The 11436-nt window shown below is 53.2% G+C and overlaps 1 protein-coding gene and 1 long non-coding RNA gene across 2 annotated transcripts in view; one reads left to right on the forward strand and one right to left on the reverse strand.

Annotated features, from left to right (window-relative positions):
- Positions 1-11436, reverse strand: part of LOC128778030 (uncharacterized) — a 250161-nt gene that overhangs the window by 194269 nt on the left and 44456 nt on the right. The window lies entirely within an intron of this gene.
- On the forward strand, positions 2144-10982 carry ECH1 (enoyl-CoA hydratase 1). Its single transcript, XM_053905992.1, has 10 exons — positions 2144-2276; positions 3151-3346; positions 3485-3573; positions 8702-8826; positions 8914-8962; positions 9163-9227; positions 9872-9942; positions 10035-10106; positions 10356-10506; positions 10687-10982. The coding sequence occupies exons 1-10, from the start codon at positions 2237-2239 to the stop codon at positions 10789-10791; spliced, it is 963 nt and encodes a 320-aa protein (XP_053761967.1). The 5' UTR covers positions 2144-2236; the 3' UTR covers positions 10792-10982.

The raw sequence follows: 11436 nt of genomic DNA on the forward strand, positions 1-11436 counted from the left end.
TGTAGAGGAACCTGTGTGGGGGGTGGGGGGTGGGGCCTGGCAGGCGGTAGGGTGGGAGGAGCCTACTTGAAGGACCTTGACTCCCGCTGGAGGGAAGTCTTCCCAGAAGAACAAGTGAAAAGCACAGTTAATTGTGCCTTGTCTGGCACGTGCGCTTGAAAAGGAACCCACGGGCGGTGGGCTGACCACTTGGAAGAGCACGTGACCCAGTCTTAGGTTTGTAAGTTTGAGGCCCCCATTTGGTGTAGAGATTATTTAAAAATAAAATCTTAGCGGGGTGCCTGGGTGGCTCAGTCAGTTAAGCGTCCGGCTTCAGCTCAGGTCATGATCTAGCAGTGCATGAGTTGGAGTCCCGCATCAGGCTCTGTGCCGACAGCTTTTAGAGCCTGGAGGCTGCTTCGGATTCTGCGTCTCCCTCTCTGTCCCTCCCCCGTTCACATTCTGTCTCTCTGTCTCTCATAAATGAATAAACATTAAAATAATAAAGTCTTAGCTGGGGCACTTGGGTGGTTCATTTGGTTAAGTGTCCAACTCTCGATTTCAGTTCAGGTCATGATCTCCCAGTTTGTGGGATCGAGTCCCATTTTGGGCTCTGCCCTGACAGCACCAGGCCTGCTTGGGATTCTCTCTTCCTCTTTACCCCTGCCTGGCACGTGTGCGCGCACACGCGCGCGCTCTCTCTTTCTCAGAGTAAAAAATATTTTAGGAAAAACCAGTTGGAGTTTTCTGTGATTTTGTTTTTTAAGTTTCTTTTGAGACCACAAGAGCTGGGGTGGGGGGAGGGACAAGGGATGAGGGAGAGAGAATCCCAAGCAGGCTCCATGCTATCAGCATCGGGCTCGATCCCTTGGATCCTGTGCCAAGATCCAAAGTCTGAGGGGCACCAGGGTGGCTCAGTAGGTTGAGCAGCTGGCTTCGGCTCAGGTCATGATCTCGTGGTTTGTGAATTCAAGCCCCACGTTGGGCTCCAAGTTGGATGCTTAACTGACTTGAACCACCCAGGAGCCCCAGGGATTTACTGTGAAGTTTTTGTTTTGTTTTTGAGAGAGAAAGAGGGCACGAGTGAGGGGCAGAGAAAGAGAAAGAGAAGCAGGGCTCACTCAAAGCAGAGCTTGTGTTTACTTGAAGCAGGGCTCATGCTCACCTGATGCAGGGCTTGAAGACTTGAACTCACGAACCATGAGATCATGATCTGAGCTGAAGTCAGATACTTAACTGACTGAGCTGCCGAGGCACCTGCCCACCCCCCCCCCCCAACCGTGAGGTTTTAAAACAGGTTAACATCTGAAGTCACATGGCATATATGGGATAAATTGCTTCACCAGGGTGTTGCAGACAGCATCTGGAAAGGAGAAACTACAGTCTCCTTGCAGCCATAAACTTTTTTATTTCTTTTTAATGTTTATTTTTGAGAGAGAGAGAGAGATACAGAGTATGAGCGGGGAAGGGGCAGAGAGAAAGGGAGACACAGAATCCGAAGCAGGGTCCAGGCTCCCAAGCTGCCAGCACAGAGCACAACGCTGGGCTCAAACTCACAAACCGGGAGATCATGACCTGAACCAAATTCGGCTGCTCAACCAGTTGAGGTACCTAGACTCCCCGGTTTTATTTTTAAAGAAATTATTTTAAGAACATGAACTTCAAAGCCACATTAATCCCCTCTTTACTCCTAAAGCCCAGATAACCTTGAACTAGCAGCGACTTTCCTTCCCCAAGCTCCGGTTTCCTTTGCATACAGTGAAAAATGGTGCGACCTGTTGTTGGTGTGAGAGCTCAAACAGATTACACAGACAGCCCGTTGTTGGCTCGTCTGTTGTCTATCTTTTCATTCCCTTATGTGGGTTATACTCAGTACTAGATAATTTTTTTCTTTTCAGTTAACATAGTACAAGGGCATGATTACAAAGTTGCAGCGCTGCAGTTATTCTGCCATTACGTCCTTGAACATTTCAGCTGTTTCCAACTTTTCCATCATTATAAAACAGTCCCCTGATGAATTATCCGGCAGCAACAGGCCAGGTTCCTACTGGGGCAAAGGTCTCATTTCTAAACTAATCTGCGAACTCAGAAAACTATTTCCGGTTGCCCTTAGTAAAGATGGCGGAAATACTGGCGTCACCGCCAGTCAGGCTGCGGCATCAATGCCCTCGCCAAACATGGTGGCCTCGCGCCCGCCCCCTTGACTTCCTTCTGTCTGGTCACTCCCGACTACAACTCAGTGGCGGAGGTGGCAGAGATGGCGGCCTCTCTCAGGTTCCGAGATCTGCTGATACGGCGTGAGTCACCTCGGCCTCTGGGAGTCCCTAGCTCTGTCGTGCTGTCGTAGCCACCGTAGGGTGGGGAAGCCTGTCCCGGGTCACGGTCTGAGCGCTTTCAACACAGGGGTGCACGTGCTTCCAGCCAAAGAGCTCCCTAATTCTGCAGGCTGTGTCTTACAATAGGGTGACGGACAGCTTGGTATTCCCAGTCTGGGGTCCCTCCTTCCCATGCTAAAGGGTCCGAAGTAGTGCAGGCACTGGGGCCACTGACAAGTGCACTCCTAATCTTCAAGTTGTTTTTGTTTTTGTTTTAATTTTTTTTTTTAATGTGTATTTATTTTTGAGACAGAGAGAGACAGAACATGAACGGGGGAGGGTCAGAGAGATGGAGACACAGAATCGGAAGCAGGCTCCAGGCTCTGAGCCATCAGCCCAGAGCCCGACGCCGGGCTCGAACTCACGGACCGTGAGATCGTGACCTGAGCTGAAGTGGGACGCTTAACCGACTGAGCCACCCAGGCGCCCCTTGTTTTTGTTTTTTAAGTTTATTTATTTTGAGAGAGACAGAGAGCGAGTGGGGGTGAGGTGGCACAGCGCGGGGGGGGGGGGGGGGCGGCAAGGAGAGAAAGAATCTTAAGCAGGCTCTGCGCTGTGAGCGCAGAGCCCAGTTTGGGGCTCAAACTCACGAATAGTGAGATCATGACCTGAGCCAAAACCAAGAGCCCAAGGCTTAGCCGACTGAGCCACCCAGGCGCCCCTGCCCCGAGGTTTCTTAGGGGCCTGTGTTCCCCAATCTGACATCACTGAGAAGTAATGTGTGCCCTCTGCCCTTGATGGCTCTGTGACCCCAATCTGGGGTCATCAAAGGCTCTTCTTTCCTTTTTCTCCCCAGGCCTGATGGCTCCCACTCCTCAGGGTCTCAGCCTTAGCCTTCGCCCCATGAGCTCCAAAGCACAAGAAGAGGCCCCCAAAGAAGCGCCAGACCACAGCTATGAGTCCCTTCGAGTGACCGCTGCTCAGAAACACATTCTCCACGTGCAGCTCAACCGGCCTGAGAAGAGAAATGCCATCAACAGGGCCTGCTGGAGGTAGGGCCTGCAGATCACCGAGGGAGGCCTGCCTGCCGGAGGAGGCAGGGGCTGAGGGAGTGGGCAGGGGTGGGGCGTGGGGGTCGGGTGACCTGAGGGCAGGGGATACGCAGCCCTTCCCTCCTTGCCCCTCCACAGAGAGATGGTAGAGTGCTTCAGCAAGATAGCCCAAGACCCTGACTGCCGGGCTGTGGTGATCTCTGGTGCAGGAAAACTGTTCACTTCAGGTACCGGGTGCCCTCCACCCCCACCCCTGCCACTGCTCCTGGCAATGGAACAATGTTTTTTTTTTTTGTTTTTTTTTTAATGTTTATTTATTTTTGAGAGAGACACACACAGAACGCAACTGGGGGAAGGGCAGAGAGAGAGGGAGACACAATCCAAAACAGGCTCCAAGCTGTCCGCACAGAGCTCAACACAGGGCTTGAACCCATGACCCGTGAGATCATGACCTGAGCCGAAGTCGGATGCTTAACTGACTTAGCCACTCGGGTGCCCCAAACAATGCTTCTTAATTAAGGTTTTAACCAGCTTCTAACTTCCACTTTTATCTTTTTTTTTTCTCTTTAATTTAAAGCATTCAAATCTCAAAGTTAGTCCAACAGAATATGGACAGGATGATGGGCTTTGAAGTCTGATCTTGACCAAGGCCCTTAACCTCTCGGTTGTTGTTTTTTTTTCATGTCACTAAAGTGTATTATAATAAGATGCTTTCATATAATTATTTAACACACACGAACTGATTTCCAATTACATGTCTATTCGGAGTTTTATTGTGCCACAGGACTGTTCTTCAGACGGGATAATTTCCACTGACCACATTCACTGACTGCTTTGTCATCGCTGTTCTGCTTGTGAAGCCCATCCAGTGATCTTTTTTTTTTAAAATTTCAGATACTGTAGTTTTCGGTTCTCAAATTTCCATTTGGTTCTTTTTTATATTTTGCCATTTCTCTACTGAAGTTGCGTATCTCGTTATTTGTCGTTTTTCTTTGCACTGTTGATCATAGTTATAACCACTGTTTTAAAACTCTTTAAAGCTTACCCATTTATTTTGAGAAAGCAAGAGCAAAAAAGAGAGAGAGAACGAACAGGGGAGGGGCAGAGAGAGAGGGGGAGAGAGAGAATCCCAAGTAGGCCCCGCATTGTCGGCACAGAGCCCGATGCGGGTTCCCGATCTCATAGACCGTGAGATCGTGAGCTGAGCCAAAATCAAGAGTTGGCACTTGGCTGAGCCACCCAGGTGCCTGTTTCCCGATTCCAACATCTGGGTGACTTTGGGGTCAATCCCTGTTCATCGTCTTTTCTCGTGAACAACTGGGTCTCATCCTTCTTTTGGTTTGCATTTGGAATAGGTTTGGATTGCACCCTGGATATTGGACTATGGAAGGACGTGGGAACTTGGATGCTATCCTGGACCCGGCAGAGAGGGTGGAGGTTCCTGTGTTAGCGGCCGAGTTGGAATCAGTTTTTAAATCTCTTGCTGGGCTGCATGCATGGTTCATGGGTCAGGAAGAGATTCGGGCAGAGTTTATCCACAGAATTTGGGGCTCCCCTCTCTGGCTCTCTCTTCTTTTCTGGAATTTCCCCCCACACTTTCCAGCAGCTACGGTCACCCTGGACTCTGTTTTCTGGTTCTTCAAGCACCACTTGCAACCTCGCCTCAGTCTAGAAACTTTAACAACCCCCACCTCACTTGGTGCCAGTCCCTTCTTTTAAGTGATAACTTCCTAGGGCGCCTGGGTGGCTCCGTCGGTTGAGCGTCCTGACTCTTGCTCTTGAACTCAGGGTCATGAGTTCAAGCCCTGCGTTGGGCTCTGCGCTGGGTGTGAAGCCTGCTTTAAAAAAAAAAGAAAAGGTGGGGCGCCTGCGTGGCTCAGTCGGTTAAGCGTCCGACTTCGGCTCAGGTCACGATCTCGCGGTATGTGAGTTCGAGCCCCGCGTCGGGCTCTGTGCTGACTGCTCAGAGCCTGGAGCCTGTTTCCGATTCTGTGTCTCCCTCTCTCTCTGACCCTCCCCCGTTCGTGCTCTGTCTCTCTCTGTCTCAAAAATAAATAAACGTTAAAAAAAAAAAAAATTAAAAAAAAAAAGAAAAGAGGGGCGCCTGGGTGGCTCACTCAGTTGGGCGTCCGACTTCGGCTCAGGTCATGATCTCGCGGGCCATGAGTTCGAGCCCCGCGTCGGGCTCTGGGCTGACAGCTCAGAGCCTGGAGCCTGTTTCCGATTCTGTGTCTCCCTCTCTCTCTGACCCTCTCCTGCTCATCCTCTCTCTCTGTCTCAAAAATAAATAAATGCTAAAAAAAAAAAATTAAAAAAAAAAAGAAAGAAAGAAAGAAATTAAGTGATGACGTCCTCCGTCCTCCAGAATCTGCCCCATGCTGTCGGGCAGTGGTTTATATCTTGTCCACCCACACCACGCGTGCAGTTGTCATAGGTGGGCAGGTCCGTACCATATTACGCATACATAATATATGTATATACGCATATACAGGTCCGTACATATATTATATGTATTATGTATATAATTATGTATATTTTTAAGAGCTCGAGGGAGCGAGGGGCAGAGAGAAAGGGAGAGAGAGAGAGAGAGCACAGAGCTGACGAAGGGGCCCGATGTCACGAAACTCAAGATCGTGACCTGAGCCAAAGTCGGACGCTTCACCGACGGAGCCACCCAGGCACTCCGAGTAGTTCGTACCTTAGAGGGGGACACCTGACCCCGTGGTCTGCGGTCCTTTACTGCGAGGGGTTGGAAAAGCCAGGGCGTGCGCGTCCCGGTGGTGCAGGGAAGCCAGAAAAGCCACTGAAAGGAGGTGTCCCAAGTGCCAAGCTGGGCTTGCTCTGGGAGTCAGCATGGGTTCTGCGGAGCCGCCCAGGCTTCACAGACGTGGGCGCAGAAGCCAGCAGGTGCCGAAATGGTAACTGTGATGCCATTAGTGGGGTGTGAAGGGCCTCTGGGGCTGTCTCTCGCCTTTAATTGTTGCCATCTCTCCATCAGCTCTCAGGAGGGTGTTACCCCCATTTTGTGCAGGAGAAACCCAAGGCCCAGAGGAGGAAGTGGCCTGGCCAAGGCTGGGGGCGGGGGCGCGATCCTGTCTTCCTCGTATTTAACGTGCACCAAGTTAGCCCTACCCCTCAGCCCCAAATTCTCAGGTCTCACTTCTTTCAACCAGCTGTGGAGGCAGTGAAGCCCCAGAAGATTGGGGATGTAGCCAGATGTGGGAATGGTTTTCCTGGTTTGTCAGATAGCATCGTTCAGAGGCAAAGGGACGAGAAGGATGAACCCCAGGAAGAAAAAAGTGAAGGATGATTCTGCTCAGAATCATCTCCTGGCAAGGCCTCCCTCAGAGAAAAAGCCAGAGTTTGCCCCCTGGCCGGTGAGGCCCCATACCCTCTGCCCCCTAAAGCTCTCCAACCTTGACTCTTCCCACTTTCCCCTTCACTCACTACACTGCAGCGATGCTGACCGCCCCGTGCTCCTCATACAGCCCAGGGGCATTCCTACCACAGGACCTTTGCGCTGGCCCTTCCTGACATTTGGAACTCTCTGATCCCAGCTAGCCCCATAGCTCCCTCCCTCTCCTTCCTCAGATCTTCACTCAAAAGTCACTTTGTCAATGAGAGGGTCCATGACCACCCCATTTAATACTGCAACAGCCCTCACTGCACACACACACACACACACACACACACACACACACACATTCCATTCCACTTCCCTGCTGTAATTTTCTTTCAGCACTGTCACCACCCGACAAAGTGTATTTTCTTTTCTTTTTTTAAATTTTTTTTAATGTTTATTCATTATTGAGAGATAGAGAGAAACTGAGCATGAGCAGGGGAGGGGCAGAGAGAGGGGGAGACACAGAATCTGAAGCAGGCTCCAGGCTCTGAGCTGTCAGCACAGAGTCCGACGCGGGGCTCGAACTCACCAACCGTGAGATCATGACCTGAGCCGAAGTTGGACGCCCAACCGACTGAGCCACCCAGGCGCCCCTGTATTTTCTTATTCGTTTGTCTTCCCCCCCACTGAGGGGCAGCTCAGTGAGGGCAGGGACTGTTGCCTATACTGTTCGCTTACTGAACACCTCCTGTGCCCTGGGCTCAGTTTAGGCACTGGGGATGCGGGAGTGGGCAAAAAGACAAAACTCCTCCACTCATAGAGCTCACGTCCTGGAAAAGGAGATGGGCCGTCGAAATAAGCACGTAATTCTGTGGTAACAAGAGGGCAGTGTAGGAGATGAGACAGAGAAAATGAGATAGAGGATGACGGGGCTGCTGTTTAGCCCGCGTGGCTGAGGTGGGCTTCTCTGAGGAGATGACTTTCGGGCCGTGGCCTGGACAGAATGACGGGGTCAGTCTTCTTCTTCTTCTTTTTTTTTTTAAGTGTATCTATTTATTTAGAGAGATAGAGAGCAGAGGAGGGACAGAGAGAGGGAGAGAGAGAATCCCAAGCAGGCTCTGCACAGTCAGTGTGGAGCCTGACACGGGGCTCGAACCCAACGAGCCACACGAGATCGTGCCCTGAGCTGAAACCAAGAGTCAGATGCTTCCCCGACGGAGCCACCCAGGCGGCCCTGGAACGGTTGGAGGCCTCTGTGCCCAAAGGAATGGGCTAGGGACAGTGTTCAGGAGGGCTGGTAAGGTCCCGGCACATACCTTGTATTTTCTTCTAAGTAAGTGGGGTGGGAGGGAAGAAAAGGCCCCCTGACATGCTCACAAGTTCTCTTGGCTGTGTGTGGGAAATGGTCGGGGCAGGGAACAGGGAGCCCAGGAGAAAGTATTTTAGCCAGAGTAGAGGTCATGGAGAAGGATTAGTGGAGCAAAGGTTAGACTTTGGATCATCTTGCAGTTGGAGCCACGGAAACTTGCTCTCTCTCGAGTCTTCTCTCTGAGGGACCACTCCCACCACCGACTCCTGCCAAAAGCCTGTCTCCTGTGCCATCTGGCATAATGGTGACAAGCATGACCTCTGGAGCCAGTGCATGGTCCCGGGCTTACAATTCCAGTGCCGTTACTCACGAGCCAGTGTGACCTTGGGCAAGTGACTTTAATGTCCGGTGCCTCAGTTTACTCCCAGTAAAACTGGCGATGGTAATAGCCACCTCATAGGGTCGTTGTGAGGATAAAGTGAGTAACGGCCCTATCAATGTCAGCATTTATGTATTTCACACCCCATATGCGATCCCTGGCAAAGCCCTGTGTGAGCGGCTTTCTCGAAACACTGGCGGTGGTGTGGGGGTTCAAATCTGCCAAGTCTGAGTTCTGACCGCTAGTTGGGGCAGTGGATGGGGAGGGAGGGTGCCTGGGGGGGAGGGGGGGTACTACGTGAGCCTCCTCGTGCCTCCCCACCAGGCATCGACCTCACGGACATGGCTTCGGATATCCTCCAGCCCCAAGGAGATGATGTGGCCCGCATCAGCTGGCAGCTCCGTAACCTCATCAGCAGATACCAAGAGAGCTTCAATGTCATCGAGAAGGTGCAGGGGCAGGCAGGGCACCACCCCCAGCCCCGTCCACCTCTTCCAGACCAGCCCTGACCACCACCGGCTTCCGTTCCCTTGCAGTGCCCTAAACCGGTGATCGCCGCCATCCACGGGGCCTGTATTGGTGCGGGTGAGTACGCAGACACCCGCCACGCATCCGGGCACCCACGCTGGCCGGGCGCCTATGGGCTGCCGCCCTTCCGCCTCGGCCACTGACCGCCAGCCTCAGATCAGTTGCTAGCTCAACTCGGTCCAGGGGTGCGACCCCACCACCTGGGAGGAGGGGTTGGTTCCTGTGGTTGCTTAATGCCCCTGGCCTCCACCTCGCAGGCGTGGACCTCGTCACTGCGTGTGACATCCGGTACTGTGCCCAGGATACTTTCTTCCAGGTGAAGGTGAGCCGTCCTCCCCGAGCTTCTGTGTCCTCGGATCCTGCATAGAGCTGGGCAGCGAGTGGCTGGGTGGGGGCAGAGCAGTGACAGGGGAGGCTAAGGGAGCGGGGGGGGGGGGGGGGGGGGGAGAAGGGAGGGCTTGGAGTGAGCCCGGAGGGCTTCACGGAAGAGTCAAGCAGAACTGCACCTTAAAAAGTAACACTTTGGCCATGAAGGAAGTCAAGGGGAGGCCATGCAGTCTACGTGGGGTTAGGAGTGAGTAAAGGTACGGGGGTGGAGATGCGGCTGGGGTTGCTGCTGGGATCAGTCCTGGAGAGGACGCAGACAGGATGGAACCCGTAGAGGCAGGAAGGGGGTCAGATGGGCAGAGTTTGAGGGCTTCCCTCTGGAGATAGACGTGGCCGACCCTAAGAAGTTGGGAGGGCAGAGGAATTGGGAAGTGGGCTGTATTCTAGGCTGAAAGAAGTTACCTGAGTAAAAGCATGTGGATGGCAATGAAATGGGGTGTTGGGGGGGGGGGGGGCAGTCTCTGAGGTGGGTATGGAATGTGCCTCTACAGTAAATACGGAATTTCACTGGCACTGAGGTTACACGGTGGGGGGCAGTATCGGGCACAAACCAAGCTCTAATACGATGGCCCGCCCCAGGAGGTGGACATAGGTTTGGCAGCTGATGTGGGAACGCTGCAGCGACTGCCCAAAGTCATCGGAAACCAGAGGTGAGCGGAGCAGCCGAGGGAGGGGACCCCGGGCATCTCCCGGGCCCAGGATGAGGGCCGTCCCCTGATAGGCTTTCCCCGCTTTCTTGCAGCCTGGTCAACGAGCTGGCCTTCACTTCCCGCAAGATGATGGCTGATGAGGCCCTGGGCAGTGGTCTGGTCAGGTAGGGGCCGAGGCCTGGGCTGGTTGAAGGCTCGGGCGCAACCTGGGCAGGGCTCTTTGGGTCCCCGTGTATCTTCACAGATTCCACTCTCTGGGTGGCCAACTCTTTATTCTGGGGTCCAGTGCCCTGCTCTGATTGGTCTCTCTCACTGGGCGGTTTTCCGCTTTCCACTGTGGTTGGCCAATTCTTCATCCGTGGGAACCTTCCCAGAACCCCCCACACCCCATTACGGATTCCCTTCGTCCGCAGCCGGGTGTTCCCAAACAAGGAGGACATGCTTGAGGCAGCCTTCACCCTGGCGGAAGAGATTTCCACCAAGAGCCCTGTGGCAGTGCAGAGCACCAAAGTCAACCTGATCTATTCCCGCAACCATTCCGTGGCCGAGAGTCTCAACTACATGGTAAGGCTCTCCGTCCAGCCAATCACAGCCCCTCTCCAGTCCCAGAGCGACCAATCAGGGCCCCTGCAAGCAGACCTCTGCAGGCCTTGCCCTCCGATTGGTGCGCTGTCTCTTCCCTGTTTTTCATTGGCCCAACTCCATTCCCTGCCCTTGCCATTATGCTCCACCCTCTTCATCCAGGCCACCTGGAACATGAGCATGCTGCAAACCCAGGACATCGTTAAGTCTGTCCAGGCTGCATTGGAGAAGAAGGACCTGAAGAGCGTGAACTTCTCCAAGCTCTGAGAGCCCCCACGGGCCAGGCCTTGCCCCTTGTCCCACCTCATGCCAGTTTCCTCATCCACAGAGAAGGAGGATTAGTGAGGATCGTCGCTTCCGTGCCTTCATGCCTGATCTTCATGCCTGATCAGCTGGGACACTGATTTCCTCATGCCCAGGGCCTTATCTTCACCCAAACAATAAAGCTACTTAAGGAACCCGGTGTCTTTATTGCAAAGAGAGGAGAGGCAGCAAGGAGCCAAGATGCACCTACAGCGGTGCTGAATGTTGGGGACAGAGATTCGGCCAATGGGAATGGGAGCCACGCAGGCGATGCCCATTCAGAGCTGGCAGTGGGCAGCCCAGGGCCAATAGAAAGTCTGGCAGGGGCGGGGCAAGCAAAAGTCAGTGCCTTCTGCGGGCCTAAGGGCTGCGGCTGGTTTCCCTGCCTGCTCCAGGCTCCAGAGCACCCTTCACCCTGCCTGGCACCCACTCACTGCATAGCCTAATGGGATGCGACGCTGGAGTCTGGCTAGAGTTCTGCTGCTACCGAGTCTCGGGCCAACAGCCTCACTTCTTTAAACTTCAGGTTTTCATGTCCGTAGATAAGCCCAACCTCCTGGGTTTACGTTTAGAACGAATGCAAGAGGCCAAGGATTAATTTAATGCCTT

The sequence above is a fragment of the Panthera pardus genome, unplaced genomic scaffold (assembly GCF_024362965.1).
Source record: "Panthera pardus isolate Hobbes unplaced genomic scaffold, ASM2436296v1 HiC_scaffold_18, whole genome shotgun sequence".
NCBI lineage: Eukaryota > Metazoa > Chordata > Mammalia > Carnivora > Felidae > Panthera > Panthera pardus.